Source organism: Pongo pygmaeus, chromosome 1 (genome assembly GCF_028885625.2).
Source record: "Pongo pygmaeus isolate AG05252 chromosome 1, NHGRI_mPonPyg2-v2.0_pri, whole genome shotgun sequence".
Classification (NCBI taxonomy): domain Eukaryota; kingdom Metazoa; phylum Chordata; class Mammalia; order Primates; family Hominidae; genus Pongo; species Pongo pygmaeus.
The window spans coordinates 33,571,270-33,591,949 of NC_072373.2; the positions used below are offsets into that span (position 1 = coordinate 33,571,270).

At 34.0% G+C, this 20,680-nt stretch overlaps 1 protein-coding gene across 1 annotated transcript in view; it reads left to right on the top strand.

Moving 5' to 3' along the window:
• The window catches only part of USH2A (usherin), a 793,063-nt gene that overhangs the window by 595,721 nt on the left and 176,662 nt on the right, over positions 1–20,680 (top strand). Inside the window, exons 47-48 of the mRNA XM_054484303.2 lie at positions 3,487–3,685; positions 7,087–7,255. Of these exons, the coding sequence (XP_054340278.1) occupies positions 3,487–3,685; positions 7,087–7,255 (368 nt within the window). The remainder of the gene's footprint in view (positions 1–3,486; positions 3,686–7,086; positions 7,256–20,680) is intronic.

Below are 20,680 nucleotides of genomic sequence, written 5' to 3' on the forward strand. Positions count from 1 at the left end.
TAAGGTGATTTATAGTTTACAATATCTTTTACATATTTCATAATAGCTAGAAGGGAATAATTTAAATGTTGTTAGCATAAAGAAAAGACAAATATTTAAGGTGATGGGTATGCCAATTACGTTGACTTGTTCTTTACAAATTATATGAATGTATTAAATTCTCACATGGACCCTGAAATATGTACATCTATTATGTATTGATTAAAATATATTTTTTTAACTCCAGGCTTCCCCAAGATTGTAATCCACCTGTAATTTAACTGACTGCTAGTAAAGCCTGTTACTTTCAGAGGAAAACAATTCAACCTAGAGACTTTGCAAAGTATAATCCACAATGTTGTGTGTATGTGGGGGGGGTGTGTGTGTGTGTGTGTGTGAAGGAACAAGAAAATATGAGAAAATGTAACCCAAAGATTGGAGAGAGAAAAAAATGTGTGTAGACATGGTGACTTTTATCAGAAGTTGTATTAAGGTATCTTAAATTTCAGTTCCTATTACTTTAAAATCTAAAAAAAACTATAACAGTTATTTCATGAACAAATCTACCAAAAAAAATGCATTCAAATATTTGCAATCTGTTTATGTTTATGCATGAGTGCCCAAAAATATCTTCAGCTCTTTTTCTCCAATATTTAACATTTTTCCTGGGATTGAAGAATGTTCCTTCTATTTTACTCTTAAACATCAAAGCAATGAAACTATTAATCCCGCTAATAATGATGCATATTTCTCAAAGATGCCTTTCATTTTCAGATCAGCAACCAAAGGAGTTTCAATTGTCTCTCCAGTTGGCTCTAATGATAGATGTACAGATGTTAAACCCAATACTATTCTTAATCATTTTCCTTCGTGTACTTGATTAAATCCTCAAAAGCAAACTGTTCATGTTCTCGCTGAAAATATAGGCGGTCTCACTTAACAGTTATGTTGCACAAGAAAGAGAAGTTATAATGGCATGGAATGTGCTCTACATGGTATTTTCTAGACTTTACTAGTTCACGAGCTTTTGTGGATAAGTCAAACTCTTGAATGTCACTTAAATGTAATCTTTTCTGTAGTTGATTATGCAGAGAATACAAAAGGTATCTGCAGAATGTGGAATTAATTTTGAAAGTTGGATAAAAACTTTAGAATAATAGCTGTGGCTATACAAGTCACCTATGAAACTGTTCTCTCATAGGTGACATTAATTTCCTATCTACAGAGTTTTATTACTGAATGTGTTATGTTTGTACCCCCACAAAACTGAAATAATAGTTTTCTTTTTTTTGGCAGTCTGTGAAAATGTCGAGGTTTATCTTGACTGCCGCTTTTTAACGTAAATATTTGGACTTAATTGAATTCCTAATATGTGATGTCACTTGGAATTCTGATAGGGTCCAGTAATTTGGCTTGCAAAGACATATTTTACCTTAAAATGAAAGGGATAGTTGAAATGTTATTTTACATGATAGCAAAAAAGCATCCAACATAAGTTGTGAGATTTTTATTGTTTAACTTTTGAAATAGAAGGACAAGGTTCTTAATGTGCTTGCTTTATTCCAAAGTATATATGGGAATGCTAATGCTTTATGTATAAAATGTACCCTACATATATTTGTGATTAGTTAATTTTTATGGCTAGAAATTCTAGAATCATAAAAGAAGAACTAATCTTGAATGTCAGAGTTTCACCTATTTTTTTAAAAAACAATGAGAACAAAAAAATCATTATAATTTTTATATTTACCTTGTGTTTCACAAAAAGGAGGTTTTCTTTGCTGTGCTACACTGCAAGAATATGTCATGTTCAAATCTCTGGGGCTTTATTAAAAACTTTAACTACTGTCTTCTTATAGAGATTATTAAGCAAATACTAAAGATAGCATAGATGTGTGGTCTAGGCAGTATTTTTCTGGCAAGTAGACCTAAGTGCAGAATTTAAGTTCTATAACATTAACCTGAGACTAAATCATTTTATTCAGGGTTGTCTCCTCTGTGAACAGCTTTATGTTATGACCTCATTTGCTACAGCAAATGAAATATTAATAGATCATTGAAAATGCAGTAAAGTTTTGATCAGATGTTATACCTTCATTGTATACCAAACCCTGCCCCTCATAAAAACTTTCTACTTGGGTTTAAATTGAAATTATCACTCAATTTTTTAAAATCAAACATTTTCTTTAAGAACATGACAATGTAAACATATTTCTTATGGGAATCTTTAAGTTCTATATTTTTCACCAAAAATCATGTCAGACCATGCTAGTTAAAGAGTTATTGGAAAAAAAAAGAATCTATTTATGTGAGTCAAAAAATTAAGCAAAGTATGTTTTAAATAAGTTAGTGACTATAAAATTTCTCAATTTGGGCATTTATTTTGGCTGCAAGTAACAAAACACCTGACAAAAGAGACTTAAGTAAATAGCTCTAGATATTTAGTTGACTCTTGAACAATGCAGGGGTTAGGACTCCTGATCCCCACCCAGTCGAAAATCTGCATATAACTTTTGACTGTCCAAAATTTAACTACTAATAGCCTACTGTTGACCAGAAGCCTTAATGATAACATAAAAAACTGATTAAAACATAGTTTGTATATATATTTATACTATATTCTTATCATAAGTAAGCTAAAGAAAAGAAAATGTCATTAAGAAAATCATAAGGAAGAGAAATATATTTACTATTCATTAAGTGGAAGTGGATCATCATAAAAGTCTTCGTCCTCATTATCATTATATTGAGTAAGCTAAGTAGGAGAAGAAAGAGGAAAGGTTGGCCTTGCTGTCTCCTAAGTGGCAGAGGTGGAAGAAAATCTACACTTAAGTGGATCTGCACAGTTCAAATTTATTTTGTTCAAGAGTCCGCTGTGGCTAGTTGTTGGCATTGGTTCACCAATGCCAAATATAATGGCGGCATCTTTGTGATTGTTTTGGCCTTTCTCAAATAACTGAAAGATGACTGCTGAAGTTGTAGACATCATGTTTAGCAGAAAGAAAGAGGAAAGGAGAAGGTGGCAGCTATCTCAAGAAAGCTAAAATTTCCTAGGAACCTCCATAGGAATCCCATCGTGGTGTTCCCGTGGCATCTCTGAGCAGTTATGTTTCATATCACAACTCCTAGGTAAAGTAAGGCAAAGGAGAAGCGGGTTAGAAGTAGGCACTAAGTTGCCACATGTTCTAATTGTCACCTCGTTTACCAAGTCATGTATGTCTTATCTTTGCTTACCAAACAAAATGCTCTGATTTTCCTGATTAGCCATAGTTATACTTGCTTCTTGTCTTTGAAACTTAAAGTAATAAACCACCTCACGCCATGTGTTATTCTTCCAAAAGCTAACATAATTTTGATTGATTTGAAAATACATGATTTCATATATAAACATATATAATTATATATATTATATATTAGTATCTATTGCTGTCACTTTTTACTTAAGACTGATAGCATCGATGTTAAATAGTGTCTTTTCAGAAGTATTGATTATTCTATCTGTTGCAGATCTCTTCAAATTGATTGGGTGTCTCCACGGAAGCCAAATGGCATCATTCTTGGATATGATCTCCTATGGAAAACATGGTATCCATGCACTAAAACTCAAAAGTTAGTGCAGGACCAGAGTGATGAGCTCTGCAAGGCAGTGAGGTGTCAAAAACCTGACTATATCTGTGGACACATTTGCTATTCTCCTGAGGCTAAGGTGAGTCTTTTCAAACTAATCAGTGAACTATGTTTTTCTCATTCAAGACTCTGAGTGAAATTATTAGCTTCTCACACCATGATGTATTATGATCAATATTTCCACTACTTGATGAAGAAGACTCCACAGAAAAGAAAGGATGCTTACAAAAATCATTATCACCCTCATGAGCACTGTAGCCTTCCCATTTTTTATTATCTTCACAAGAAATATAAACTTATTAGAATAGGGTACATCCCAAATTTGTATTTGATTGAATGACTTAAAATTTTCTTTACAACAGATCTTTTCAGCTACAAATAGGTGTTTGTTTATATGGCACTGATGAGTAACTGTGAGGACATTTTATGATTTGTCAGAAATATTTTAGCATTATAGTCATTTGCAGATTAATGTTCATATTAGATGTGGTTTAGAAATCAGATCAATAATACAGCCAGACAGAGGAGTTTGTAAATGACTTTTATTGACAAACAACATAAAATCCTTAGTTTGAAGGTAGAATTTTATATAATGAAATAATGTTCCTATTTGTCAACAACAGCATCACACATTCAATGGCTAAAGCTACTACCGAATTTATAAGATTTACTGCAAAAGAACGCTGTAATTAAGAAAGTGAGTTACTGAAGCAATATGGATCAAAATACAAATTATTATGGCTGACACAAGTTTAGCAGTAGTTATCATCTAAGAAATGCATAAAGCCAGCAGTTACTAACTGTGCATTTTTTAATACTTACACTCTAAAATTATCATTATGCCTAAGTTTGACGTCATTTTATGCCATTAAGTATGCACATATTTAAATACATACATCTGATGAACATATTTATATAAAATTAAATTTGGGATTTCTGAGAAGAAAAATACTAAAATAAATTTGCCCATTAAACATATCCTCCACTTAAAAAAACACTTGGGAAAATGTTGGCAAAATACAGAATTCACTTCTCAATTTTTGTCTTTGCTTCTGTTATTTTAATATTTATTATCTGTTATGAAGTGGACAGAGAGAGAATAGTTGTATAGGCATACGAATAAATGATTTAAAGTTTGTGGAGTGCAGAAAACAATGTGTTCCATCAAAGCAAAAACTGATTCTGGCCAGAAACTGTCATAGTAGTTTAGGTTTGTATAATGGATTTGATAAGTTTCAACCCTATAACTTTAGTGGTAAAATCAAAGCTAAGTAGAGTAAAACTAGTAAAGGTAATGTTTCCATTTCAGTTTATTCTAAAGATCAAAAGGTGGATGTTCTTAAAATGTTCATATTAAATTAGAATATACCTGTGATAGGGTGAAGAAAAATTAATGGGATGAAGAAAAATATTAATAAAGTATTAACAGAATAATATTTACCTATGTTTAGGCTAAATTATTTATGAAATTACTTCTACCTTTCTTTATGCTGTGATTTCAGAAACTGCTTTTTGTAACTTTTGAAAAAATTTAATGAAGGTTTGTACCAAATAAGTGACTGGTTGGTGTAACATTCCTAAATTCAATGAATGACAAAGAACTGGTTAGTTTAATTTTAAATCAATTTAAAAATGATTAAGACAAATCTACTCTACAAAAAAAAAATCATACAGGTCACCTTTTATAGAAAATAAATGTAAATTGATGAATAGGGAAGCAAAAGTTAACCTTTAGAAAACAGGCGTGTGCAAATCTCACCTCATAGTCTTGAAAAGAAACATCACATTTGGTTATTCTTATAATGCAAATGTCATACCTTATTACACTAAAACGAGACACACTATTTAATGATGCCTTAAACAAAGTCTTATTTTTATTGTCGAGATTAAAGAGGCAACACAGGTATTGCAGTAAAAGAGAATAAAGGATGTCAGTTAAATTTCAAAAAAAAAAATTGTAAATTTCAGTTTGGGACTAGGTACTAATATACATTTCCTAGCATGAAAGATTGGAGAGAAGTAGAAAAGAGACTTTCATTGCGGGTTTAAAAGCTTTTTGGCTAAGTCACTGTAAACATCAATGTTTCCCAAAATACTTTAACAAGCTTTACCATAAGATTACAGCCATGGTTCACAAATCCCAGTGAACGTAAGATCTGGGGGGATTGTTAAAACCTAGGATCTCATAGCTCTAGCCCCAGAGATTCTGATTCAGTAGGTTTAGATTTGGCTGTGAAAATTTGCATTTCTAACATGTTCCCAGGTGTATTAGTTCGTTTTCACAGTACTGTAAAGAATTACGTGAGACTGGATAATTTATGAAGAAAAGAGGTTTGACTCACAGTTCAGCAGACTTAACAGGAAGCATGACTGGGAGGCCTCAGGAAACTTACAATCGTGGCAGAAGGTGAAGGGGAAGGAAGGATCTTCTTCATGTGATGGCAGGAGGGAGAGCGAGCGAAGGGGAGAGCTGCCACACACTTTTAAACCATCACATCTCATGAGAACTCACTCACCTTTAGACCTACGATAAAACTCTCTTTCCTACTTCTCTCCAATCTTTCATGCTAGAAAATATATATTCATACCTAGCCCCAAATGAAATTTACAATTTTTTTAATTTAATTAATTTCCTCTGTTGTGTTTCACTGCAATACCTGTGTTGCCTCTCTAATCCCAACAATAAGAGTAAGACTTTGTTTAAGGCGTTATTAAAATTTTATATAATAAAAAATGTATATATTTTAAATACATATATACTTATATATAAACATATATTTAAATATGGCTATTTTTATTATAAAATTTTATATAATAAAAGATATATATCTTATGTATATATACATATGTATGTGTATAAGATATAAGATATACATCTTGTATCTTTTATTTTATTATATAAAAATAAATTATATAAAATTAAAATTTTATATATTATATAATATATATAATATTATATATATTTTATATTATATAAATATAATATATATTATATTTATATAATATATATTATATAATGTTATATATAATATATATTATAATATGTAATATATATTATATTATATATAATAATATATAATATATATTATACATATTTTAATATATTATATATTGTATATTATTGTATATATTTAATTATATATATTGTATAAAATTAAAATTTTATATAATAAAATAATAAATACATAATAAATACATAATTTATATAATAAAATAATAAAATAAATACATATTATATTATATGGTATTATAATAGAGCACAAAGCGTGGTTGAAGACTTCAAAAAAGCTGTATTCTATCAAATAACATTTATAAAATTTGAATGATCCTGGAAAATACATTTTTAAACCAACAAAATATGAGTAATATGGTCTCAGATCTTCTATGCCTTATAAGAAAATAATTATATTACATGAGATACAGTGGCATAATACTCTTAACTAAACTGATATTTCTTTAAAACTGATTTCAAACTTTCAGGTTTGTTGTAACGGAGTGCTCTATAACCCCAAGCCTGGACACCGCTGTTGTGAAGAAAAGTATATCCCGTTTGTTCTGAATTCTACTGGAGTTTGTTGTGGTGGCCGAATACAGGAGGCACAACCAAATCATCAGTGCTGCTCTGGGTATTACGCTAGAATTCTACCAGGTGAGGATTATTTCCAGGTGTACTCCAAAACTTTGGGAACCTGAAAACATAAACACGTGGTTCATGTCAGTGAACTATTTCAAACATCTCCCCCTCAACAAAAATTGAACCACAAACACATAGCCGATGGCCTGCTCTAAATATTATTTCTTCCTTCTGCTTTGTTAAAATATAAGCAAGGCTAAATATTAGAAAATGAGAGAACAGAAGGAATTTACAATATCTACTACATAAAGAAATAAATCTGGAGATCTGGCTAACTCCTTTTATCTTGTGGCTTTTTTTATTAACATGACTATATATTTTCGCTATTAAATATGTGAATTGCTGACTGTTCCACTCCATGAAGCTGTTCCCCACTTGCTCCATTTCTAATCTGAACTACACATGCATTGTTCTTGGACAGATTGTAACTGCAAATTTCATTTGTCTGGCAACTCTAGGCCACTGGCAGTATTCTCTCATCATTATAAGTCAGGCAAGGGAAGGAAGAATGCTGCAAAGGGTAGCAAAGTGGATTTTTTTCCTTCATCCATTTTTAGTATTAGCCAACTTAGCTAGCCATTTTGCTCCAAATTTCAACTACATAAAACAATGCCTAGTGAATATAATTGGGAATGATGCTAATAACAACTGCCATTTTTAAAGTACCAAGTCTCTCACAGGCTCTGTATTGAAGACTTTACATAGGATACCTTATACAATCTTCACAACTCTAGGAAATTGGTATTATACAAAGCAGTTTACAAGTAAGGAAACTGTTTTAGAGAGGATCAATAACATCCAGATTCACAGATATGAGTAGAAGTGAAAGAACTAAAATGTGAATATAAGTATGTCTCTCCTAAATCTATGCTCTTCTGAGTACTTTACTGCCTCTTTAACCAAAAAGCATCAACCTGTGTTGACAATTTTTTTAAAAGGACTATGTAAGACTTCTAAACTTCTTCATTACTACTACTGTCAGTTACAATTTATCCTGCAAAAGTAATTGAGAATACAAACTTTTTTCTACTACTTAAGTTTGATACAGATATCTTCTTTAAAGAGCAGGAAATGGATATAGGAGAAAGACAAGAAAGCTAAGCTTTTTGGAGGCCATAGGAAAGCTGAATACTTTGAGATATCTAGTTTAGGGTGAAATTTATGCCCAACATCTGGTTCATGTACCTTATGTTCAGTATAACTATAGCCACCCAAGGCATGTGAAATGAGACACTGTCTAACCCAGTGTCTGTTTTGCAAAATACTGGAGCAAATATAGAAGGTGTGCAATCACCTGATGGGTTCATCTTGCCCATTGCACAGATAGAGCCAATTTACCAAAACAGTGGTGTTGCAATAGAGAAAGAGCTTAATAAATGCAGAGCCAGCTAAGCAGAACAGGAGGTTTTACTCAAAACAGTCTCCCAGAAAATTCAAAACCTAGGATCTGTCTGGGCATGGTGGCTCATGCCTGTAATCCCAGCACTTTGGGAGGCTGAGGTGGATGGATCACCTGAAGTCGGGAGATCAAGACCAGCCTGGCCAACATGGCGAAACCCCATCTCTTGTAAAGAATACAAAAAATTAGCTGGGCATGTGGCAGGCACCTGTAATCCCAGCTACTCGGGAGGCTGAGTCAGGAGAATTGCTTGAATTTAGGAGGCAGAGGTTTCGGTGAGCCAAGATTTTGCCACTGCACTCCAGCCTGGGCAACAGAGTAAGACTCTGTCTCAAAAAACAAAACAAACAAATAAAAAAACACCCTAGGGGTTTTTTTTGTTGTTGTTAGTTTTTTGTTTGTTTTTGTTTGTTGTTTGTTTTTTATTTGTTTGTTTGTTTTGAGATGGAATTTCGCTCTTGTTGCCCAGGCTGGAGTGCAATGGTATGATCTCCGGCTCACTGCAACCTCCACCTCCCAGGTTCAAGCGATTCTCCTGCCTCACTCTCCCAAGTAGCTGGAATTACAAGCATGTGCCACCACACCCGGCTAATTTTGTATTTTCAGTAGAGACAGGCTTTCTCCATGTTGGTCAGGGGGTCTCGAACTCCCAACCTCAGATGATCTGCCTGCCTTGGCCTCCCAAAGTGCTGGGATTACAGGTGTGAGCCACCACACCTGGCCCAACCTAAGGTTTTTTTAGGATAGTGCAGTAGGCATAGGGCTAGGGAATGGGGAAATGCTTATTGGTTGGGGATAAAATTATAGGGAGTCAGAGCTGTCTTCTCCCCCTTAGTCAGTTCCTGGATGGGGACTATAGGATCAGATGAGCCAGTTTACTGGTCTGGGTAATACTAGCTGGTCCATCAGAATAAAGAGTGTGAAAAATACCTTGAACACCAATCTTAGGTTTTACAATAGTGATGTTATCTATGGAAGCAGTTGGGAAGGTTAGGAATCATGTGGCCTCTGGTGGCATGAACACCTGAGCCATAGTTCCTTGTGGCTAATTTGTTAATTTTACAAAGGTGCTCTGCCCCCCAAGCAAGGAGCAAGTTTGTTTCAGGAAGGGACTATCATCATTGTTTCGAAGTTAAACACCTCTCATAGTTATCTTGGCCTATGCCCAGGAATGGACAGGGTAGCTTGGAGGCTAGAAGCAAGATGGAATTTGTTAGGTCACATTTCTTTCACTGTCATAATTTTCCAGTGTCAGAATTTTCTTACTGTCATAATTTTTGCAAAGGTGGTTTCAGGTGTCCCAATTAAATACTGCTCAAGTTTACTCAAGGCAGAGAACCTTCACTCATTATTTTTCCTTATAATTAATAGAAAAAAATATGTTTTTATAGCAGTGCTGTTAGTTCTTATTCTCTATCAAAAATATTTCAAAATTGAGTAAGTTCTAGTAAACCAGATTTTCCACATAAGAAAAAGTAAAAGTATATATGGAAATAAGGATTTTGTAGAAAACTGTTAAACTTCTTCATACTACAGCTCACAATGTCAACAATGGGTCAAATACTGTTAAATGCTTTACTTTCTCGAAGTAACTTAAATTTGGGGAGTTTTCATGTATGATTCATATCTGCCCTTGATTACAAATAATTGCTATAAAATTAGAATTTACAGTGATCAGATGGACGTTTTGTGTTGTTCAATTCCTACCATTCTTCACACCAGTAGACCAAGTTGATCATGGAACTAAGTAATAGTGTTTTCATTTCCATATCACATTAAAATTTTTATGTTATGATTTGCAACAAACTATTCAAACTCTACAAAATATCCTCTGTCCCTTAAAACTAATGAAAAGTTCTTAGTTACATCTTCACTGCTACTAACTCAGGAGACTGGCCTGTGACTTTCTCAACGCTAACACAAGTAGTCAGATTTTGAACTGACAGCACAATCTACTTTTGTTAGGTTTCAAAATAAAATTTAACATTTTTCTTAAAAATGAAATAACTTATGGAAGTTCAGAAGATGTCATTGATATTATATAAGTCTTTTAATAATTAATTTTTAGACCAAGGGTTTAAAAAATATTTATTGTCTGTATGTATAAATACATGTTTCTGCATACCTAAAGCATTTTAATATCTACCAAACCATTGAGCATGCCCCAAATTTTGATTCTTTTTTAAGTAGTTCATTTTTCATAGCATTAGAATGCCTACCCTGGTGTCAAGAGAAAAGGAAAAAAACAATCTCATGAAATAATCAAAGATTGTTTTGCTCCAATCATTAATCTCACTGTACCTAAATGAAGAGATTACTTTGTGACCTCTGTCCTCAGCCCCGTGGTGTTTGTTAACTAGTTTAACACTGGTTACATTGAGGGGGGAAAAAGTGCAATGGTCCCAAATCCTGTTACATCTAAATGTGATTTAAATCTGGTCACTAGTCTGCCAGTTCAAGACCAAGATGGGTATAGGCATTTTGATATTTATAGATTAGTCTGAAATATTGGTAAATACGTACTTTATTTTTTCTCATGACTTTCTTCCATAACACCCCATAACAAAGAACAGAAAAGGAAAGAATGCTCATTTCTCTCCCTTTTTTATAAATATGCTAATGACCCCAAGTAAATGTTAATGTGGGTCATTCTTTGATAAGAATAACAATTAACTGTTAGACTACATGGTAGTTTTTAGAGAGAAAACATTTTCAAGCCTGGCCTGAAATCGATTCATTTTGAGAGGTTAATGAGAAGGTGACTGATCCTTGTATCTTATGTCTAATAGCCCTTTTTTGAGGAAAAAAAATTAGTTTTATTTCTTATTGATATAATCCACATCTTTTTTTTGAAGGCTTTTCTTCTGTCAGTAACTAAATAAGATTCTGAGGGATTCAGAAAGATATAACTAAAATATCTAAACCAATTAACATTTGTTATGCTCAAAAGAGGCTTAAAAAAAAGTGTTGGCTTTCCCCATGTAGATGTGTATACTACGTTTCCTCTAAGCTCACCATTGTCCTAAGTGGTGTTTAATTAACTGTTGTTGCCCTGTACCATGGGATACATTATCTTAAAGTTTACCATAGAGGGACATTATGTTCTTTGACTGTGAAGACAAAAAATATGGCAACTACATTTCAGACCAAATAGAATTATTTTACCCAGTGGAAGATAACAAATACAGTAATTTTACTGTTTACAATAAGCTCGTTGCTACTTCATTGGTCTCTTGTAGCATCAACATGGAAACTTTTACTAAGTTCCCTTTTGCTTAGTGATACCACATTACAGGATCCTTTCAAAGATAATTGACTAAGCCAACTGTCTCTGAATTCTAGAAATTCATATTTTGAGAAAATCCTGAGTATGTCTTGATCCACTCCTGGATATTTACCCTAGAGAAAAGCAAATTTATGTTTACACAAAAACCTGTACATGAGTGTTTACAGCAGCTGTAATCATTACTGCCAAAACCTGGAAACAATTCAAATGTCCCTAAGTGAGTAAATGGACAAACTGTGGAACAAAGGAATACTATGTAGCAATAAAAAAGAACAAAGTATTGATAAGTGCCAAGAAGATATCATGCCCAGTGAAAGAAGCCAGTCTCAAAAAGCTACCAACTGTGAGACTGCATTTACATGACATACTATACAAGACAAGCCATAGTTTTGGAGGAAAAAGTCGACAATTGCCAAGTGTAATGGAAGGGAAAGGAATGTGACCATACAGGGATAGCATGAGGGTGTTCTGTGGGGTGATGAAACTCTTTTGTATCCTGATGGTGTTTCTTCATTAAAATTCATGGAAGTGTGCACCCAAAAAAACTAATGGTCCTGAATAACATTTTTAAATAAAATATTTTTGAAAGACTATTTCCATTTTACACATAGGAAAAATGGGACATAGAAACATGACCAAGACACTCAGCTAGTCAAAATAGGAATTTTCATGATTAAATTTTAGGTTGAGCTCCTAGAGATGGTGTGTTTTATAATAATGTGATGAATGTGTATGAGTGACTTAATGTATTTTTCTCATATGTTAGTAGAACAGTAAGATAGCAAATATATTTCCATTAAAATTACAATCAACATCCCTATCTTTAAAAGAAAGAAAAATGTCTTAGTCAGTGATGACTATTTCAAGTAATATTTTACATGATCACATTCTTATGAAAGAATAAGTTTTGTGTAGTGTTTCAGTGGTTTGATGCTGAATAATTAGTGGATAAGATATTGGTTCTGGAGTCAAACTGCCTGGCTCCATATCCCATTTCTTTCACCTCTTAGTTGTTTGACGTTCATTAAGTAACTTTAGGAATATTAGCAGAGTATTAATGCTTCTGATGTCCACTGGGCTCTGCTGAGTTAGAATACCCAAAGCTAACCCAATCTTTTATATCTAAATAGAAAAAAATGTTTAGTAATTGAGGAGCATATGAGTAAAGGGGGCTAACAGGCCTCCTTTAAATGACAAAGTTTCTAATGAATCTTTCCAGAGCAAGGACTCAGGGGTGTCCACCTTCATCAGATCATATAAAGGGATAGCCAGTTCCCAAAAGCTAAGACTCAAACATCTAATGACCTTTGAGATCCTATGAAACAAAGGATCCTTGTTGATTCTATAAGGCCAAGCAATTCTCTAAGTTGACTTTTAGCAACTAGCCAGGGAAAGTCATGAAGAGCTTCCAAACTTTGGGGAGAAAAAGACTTTCCATTTTGCAAAATGTCACAGCCTGGAATTTAAGTCCTAGAAAAAGCATTTTGTTCTGACAAAATTGACATTTAGAGACTTTATGTCAATTGTATGCTACCACTATTGACAAATAGAGGGAATCAATGTTTCAAGACTATCTGGAGAACGTGACAGATGATCATTCACATATTGTACAACAGTTGAATCTTATAGAGGAAATTAAATATCGCTCAGTTTGTTTCCTATTGCTGCTATAACTCATTACCAGAAACTTCGTGGCTTAAAACCACACAAACCTACTTTATACATCTCAATATCAAAAGTTTGAAATGGGTCTCATTGAGCTAAAACCAAGAAGTTAACAAGAGCTGCATTCCCTTCTGGAGGAGAGAATCCGTTTTCTTGCCTTTTCCACCTTGCAGAGACTGCTCACATTCTTTGGCTTGTGGACCCCTTCCATTTTCCAGGCCAGCAATGACCAGTTGAGCCTTTCTCACTTTGTATTATTAAACTTAATCACAACTGTTGTCTTCATTCCCCTTTGCCATATAACATAACATAGTCACAGGTTCCAGGGATTAGGATGTGGATGTCTTAGGGAGGCCATGTTGTGCTTACCATAGTAAGGTAATGGTTAAGCAATTGTGAGAATTAAGAAAGCATTGTTGTAAACTCTTGGGGAATAACTGTCACAAATGAAACAAAAAAGATACAGTGAGTCTGAGTGCAAGAATATATGAAAAAAATGCTAAGTATAGATTTGCTATAAATTAAGCAGCTGCCTCAGGGAGTGGCAGTAGGATGATATTAGGGTTGGGAACTACAGGGAAATGGGGGAGTGCAATCTTGTTAATGACACTTAAATCTTGTACAAAGTGGTACACAAGTCTTTTATCATTTTGATAGAGTGAACAGTGAACTACAAGGGCTGGTACAGGGGATAATGAGGTGTTATGCCAAGTGAGGTAACTTTCTGGAGGTATGTATATACAATGGACCAAGTTATTAAATATTGTTCTTTTTAGTAGATTTTGGGACAGTTTCAAGAAATGCATAGCCAGATTGATAGACATCTTTAAGGGGTTAGCATCCTGTATGAATCCCACATCTGAGCAGTTTTTGCCCCAGAGGATCTTGGAGACACATTCAAAGTCAGAGATGTTGATAACAAAGGCATCAGGTAATCAGCTGGTGCTACCACCAAATTATAGACCAGGCATTCTTCTCCTGGGAGTTACAGAAAGAGACTTTCAGGTGCGCATTTAATGCTGGTATCTCATTTACAAAGTGGATCTCTTCTCAACAGATGCACTGAAGTGGAATTACTAAACAAAAAATGTGTTGATTCAAGAAAAGAAAAGAAAAATAAAGGCAGAATCTGAAAATTATTTGATATGTGTACCGCTGAGACATTTGGTTATTCCTAGAAAGGGATAATGGAAAATTAGAAGGGTTTTTGATAGATAATATACCTACCACCAGTATCAACCTTCTATTTTTAGAATTGCATAGAAATTTCTCACTTTCTATGTCAAGGGCAGTTATGGATAGATGAGAGCAGCTACTTTCACAGAGAGGTGCTGTTTTGTCAGTTTGTCCTTTTTTTTTTTTTTTTTTGATTGTGTCTTTCTAAGATACACTAATAAAGGCAGAGTAGGTGTTCTCCCAGTGTCCCTTACAATACTGAAGGTTGTTTTTGTGTAGACTAGACATAGAGGTGCCCTCATTCTTGGCTTTATCTAATTGCTTAATCCCAAAAGCTATTAATGTGGTCTGAATTTTTTTTCTTTTTTTCTGAGCCGAAGTATCTCCTAAGTGCTTAGCAAGCTCTTGTAATTTAGAAGGAAGGGACAATCTACTGTCTTATCTTCTGTTTTATGGGTAGTTATGATACCTTCTTCACTGATCTTTAGCGTATTCTGGAAGGTGGTAGTTAAGTGATCTCTGAAGCCAGGCATGGATTTATTTTTTCCTTGTTTACAGGACTTTTTTGTGGTAAAGTATACACAACATAAAATTTATCATTTTAACCATTTTTTAAGCACACAGTTCAGTGGCATTGAGTACATTTGCATTTTGTACAATCATTACCACCATCCATCTCTAGAACTCTTGTATCTTCTCAAGCTCAGACTCTGTTTCCATTAAGCACTAACTTTCCATTCCCCGTTATCTTCAACCCCTGGAAACCACCATTCTGTTTTTGGTCTCTATGAATTTGACTACTCTAGGTACCTAATATAAATGGAATCATACAATATTTGTCTTTTTGCGTCTGGCTTATTTCACTTAGCACATTTTCATTCTTTTTTCTTTTATTATACTTTAAGTTTTAGGGTACATGTGCACAACGTGCAGGTTAGTTACATATGTACACATATGCCATGTTGGTATGCTGCACCCATTAACTCGTCATTTAGCATTAGATATATCTCCTAATGCTATCCCTCCCCCATCCCCCCACCCCACAGCAGGCCCCCGTGTGTGATGTTCCCCTTCCTGTGTCCATGTGTTCTCATTGTTCAATTCCCACCTATGAGTGAGAACATACGGTGTTTGGTTTTTTGTCCTTGCAATAGTTTGCTGAGAATGATGGTTTCCACCTTCATCCATGTCCCTACAAAGGACATGAACTCATCCTTTTTTATGGCTGCATAGTATTCCATGGTGTATATGTGCCACATTTTCTTAATCCAGTCTATCATTGTTGGACATTTGGGTTGGTTCCAAGTCTTTGCTATTGTGAATAGTACCACAATAAACATACATGTGCATGTGTCTTTATAGCAGCATGTTTTGTAATCCTTTGGGTATATACCCAGTAATGGGATGGCTGAGTCAAATGGTATTTCTAGTTCAAGATCCCTGAGGAATCGCCACACCGACTTCCACAATGGTTGAACTAGTTGACAGTCCCACCAACAGTGTAAAAGTGTTCCTATTTTTCCGCATCCTCTCCAGTACCTGTTGTTTCCTGACTTTTTAATGATTGCCATTCTAACTGGTGTGAGATGGTATCTCATTGTGGTTTTGATTTGCATTTCTCTGATGACCAGTGATGATGAGCATTTTTTCATGTGTCTTTTGGCTGCATAAATGTCTTCTTTTGAGAAGTGTCTGTTCATATCCTTCACCCACTTTTTGATGGGGTTGTTTGTTTTTTTCTTGTAAATTTGTTGGAGTTCATTGTAGATTCTGGATATTAGCCCTTTGTCAGATGAGTAGACTGCAAAAATTTTCTCCCATTCTGTAGGTTGCCTGTTCACTCTGATGGTAGTTTCTGTTGCTGTGCAGAAACTCTTTAATTTAATTAGATCCCATTTGTCAATTTTGGCTTTTGTTGCCATTGCTTTTGGTGTTTAGACATGAAGTCGTTGCCCATGCCTATGTCCTGAATGGTATTGCCTAGGTTTTCTTCTAGGGTTTTTACGGTTTTATGTCTAACATTTAAGTCTTTAATCCATGTTGAATTAATTTTTGTATAAGGTGTAAGGAAGGGATCCAGTTTCAGCTTTCTACCTATCTCTAGCCAGTTTTCCCAGCACCATTTGTTAAATAGGGAATCCTTTCCCCATTTCTTGGTTTTGTCAGTTTTGTCAAAGATCAGATAGTTGTAGATAAGCGGCATTATTTCTGAGGGCTCTGTTCTGTTCCATTGGTCTATATCTCTGTTTTGGTACCAGTACCATGCTGTTTTGGTTACTGTAGCCTTGTAGTCTAGTTTGAAGTCAGGTAGTGTGATGCCTCCAGCTTTGTTCTTTTGGCTTAGGATTGACTTGGCGATGTGGGCTCTTTTTTGGTTCCATAGGAGCTTTAAAGTAGTTTTTTCCAATTCTGTGAAGAAAGTCATTGGTAGCTTGATGGGGATGGCATTGAATCTATAAATTACCTTGGGCAGTTGGCCATTTTCACGATATTGATTCTTCCTACCCATGAGCATTGAATGTTCTTCCATTTGTTTGTATCCTCTTTTATTTCATTGAGCAGTGGTTTGTAGTTCTCCTTGAAGAGGTCCTTCACATCCCTTGTAAGTTGGATTCCTAGGTATTTTATTCTCTTTGAAGCAATTGTGAATGGGAGTTCACTCATGATTTGGCTGTCTGTCTGTTATTGGTGTATAAGAATGCTTATGATTTTTGCACATTGAAGTTGTATCCTGAGACTTTGCTGAAGTTGCCTATCAGCTTAAGGAGATTTTGGGCTGAGACAATGGGGTTTTCTAGATATACAGTCATGTCATCTGCAAACAGGGACAATTTGACTTCCTCTTTTCCTAATTGAATACCCTTTATTTCTTTCTCCTGTCTGATTGCCCTGGCCAGAACTTCCAACACTATGTTAAGTAGGAGTGGTGAGAGAGGGCATCCCTGTCTTGTGCCAGCTTTCAAAGGGAATGCTTCCAGTTTTTGCCCATTCAGTATGATATTGGCTGTGGGTTTGTCGTAGATAGCTGCTATTATTTTGAGATACATCTCATCAATACCTAATTTATTGAGAGTTTTTAGCATGAAGGGTTGTTGAATTTTGTCAAGGCCTTTTCCACATCTATTGAGATAATCATGTGGTTTTTGTCATTGGTTCTATTTATATGCTGGATTACATTTATTGATTTGCGTATGTTCCCATTCATGTTGTCGTATGTGTCAGGATTTTATTCCTTTTTAAGGTCAAATAATGTCTCATTGTATGTATATAACACTTTTGTATTCATTTATTCATCAGCGGACATTGGTGTTATTTCTGCCTAGTGACTATTATGGTTAAAGCTGCCATAAACATTGATGTAGAAATGTACAAATTGCTATTCAATCTCCTGTTTTCAATTCTTTTGGGTTTATACCCAGAAGTGGAATTGCTGGATCATATGATAATTCTATGTTTAATTTTTTTTTTAAGAACTGCCATACTGTTTTGTGGAACATTTTAACATTTTATATTCCCAACAACAACGCATAAGTGTGCCAATTTCTCCATATTCTTTGCTGTTTGTTATTTTATGTTTTTTATAACTATCCTAATGGGTATCAAGTGGTATCTCATTGTGGTTTTGATTTGCATTTCCCTACTTGTTACTAATATTGAGCATATTTTTGTGTGTTTATCGGCTATTTATATATCTTCTCTGGAAACAAATGTCTGTTAAAGTTATTTGCCCATTTAAAAAATAAGGTTTTCGTTTTATGTTTTTGAGTTATAGAAGTTCTTTATACATTCTGGATACTACTTCCTTATCAGATATATAATTTTAATATATTTTCTCATGAGTTGCCTTTTCACTTTGTTGATAGTATTCTTTGATGCCAAAAAGTTATTAATATTAATTATGATGAATCCAATTCATCTTTTTTCCTTATTGCTTCTGCTTTCAGTGTCAAAGCCAAGATATCATTGGCAGACCCAATGTCACAAAATTTCCCCTTTGCTTTCTTCTAAGAATTGTAAGTTTTAGCTTTTACATCTAGATCTTTGATCCATTTTGAGTTAGTTTTGGTATATGGTATAAAGTAAGGGTTCAATATCATTCTTTGGCATGTGGATATTCAACTTTTCCAACATTATTTAAAAAAAAACAAAGGTCCTTTCCTCATTAAATGGTCTTGGCGCTTTTGTTGAAAATCATTTGCTCATATATGCAAGGGTTCATTTTTAGGATCTCTGTTCTATCCCATTGGTCTATGTGTCTGTCTTTGTACCAGTAACACACTTTTGATTACTGTAACTTTGTAGTAAGTTTTGAAATCAGAAAGTGTGAGCTCTCCAACTTTGTTCTTTTTCAACGTTGTTTTGACTATTTGGAGTTTTTTGAGATTCCATGTGAATTTTATAATGCCTTCTTCTGTTTCTGCAAAAAGCATTGGGATTTTGAAAGGGATTGAATTGATTCTGTAGATCACTTGAGCAGTACTGGCACCTTAACAATATTAAAGCTTCCAGTCCATAAACATGGGATGTTCTTCCATTTGGTTGTCTTCTTTAATTTCTTTCAATAACATTTTGTAGTATTTCAGTCTTTCACTTTCTTGGTAAGCTCATTCTTAAGTATTTCTTTTTTTTGATGTTATTGTAAATGAAATTATCTTATTAATTTTATTTTCAGATTGTTCATTCTTAGTGTATAGAAACATACCTGGTTTTTCTATGCTGACTTTGTATCCTGATACTGTGCTGAATTTGTTTATTTGTTGTAACAGGTTTTTTTTTTTTAGAATCTTTAGAGTTTTCTCTATATGATATCATGTTGTCTGAGAACACATAGTTTTGCTTCTTCCCTTTCAATTTAGATGCCTTTTATTTTTTCTCTTGCCTAATTGCTCCTAGCCACCATATCCAATATTATATAGAATTCAAGTGGCAAAGGGTAGCATCCTTTTCTTGTTTCTGATTTTAGAGGAAAAGTTTTCAGTCTTTCACTGTTGAGTATGACATTAGGTATAGGTTTTTCTCATATACTCTTGATTATGTTGAGGTAGTTTTCATCTATTCGTATTTTCTTGAGTGGATTTATAATGAAAGAGGTTGAATTTTTTCAAATATTTGTTCTACATCAACTGAGATAATCATGTGTTTTTTTCCCCTTTGTTCTATTGAGATAATGTGTTACATTGATTAAATTTTCATATATTTACCCATCCTGGTATTCCAGGGATATATCCCACTTGGTCATGTTGCGGAATCATTTTAATGTGCTTTTGAATTCAGTTTGCTAGTATTTTGTTGAAGATTTTTGCATCAATATTCATGAGAGCTATTGATTTTAACTTTTTTCTTGTAGTTTCTTTGGTAAGTTGTATGTTTCTAGTAATTTGCTCATTTCATCTAGTGAGATGGATTTTTGGCCAATAAATTTGGACAGAAAAGATCTCAAGGATAGCTGCTAAGAGTTATTGTCCTATTTTTTATGCTCCTTATATATCTATGTTTAGTTAAATATTGTCCCATATTTTTATATCATTTTGGTAAACAGTATGTCTTGCTTTTACTAAACAAATTTTAGGATATCCAGGGCTCATCAAAAGGTGAACTAATCGAGAAGAAGTCCAGGACTATAAATCCCTAAGGCAGTCCTAAATTCTTCAGTGGATTTGTGCCATTTCTTAAGAAAGCTTGACAAGTCATTAATTAGATTATAGAAATCTTACCTGGACCATGGTTGAAGGCCATAAGACCCACCAGATTGGTCATCATACTCACATACCTTATAGGATATAACAAAGAGATATTGTCCAGGGGAAAAGATTTGTTCAAGAAAGAACGGTAGAGAAAAGGGAAGAAGGTCTGTTGAAGGTGTAGAAAGAAGAGGAGGCGCAGGACAAAAGAGAGAAGGAAGTCAGGGTTCAGA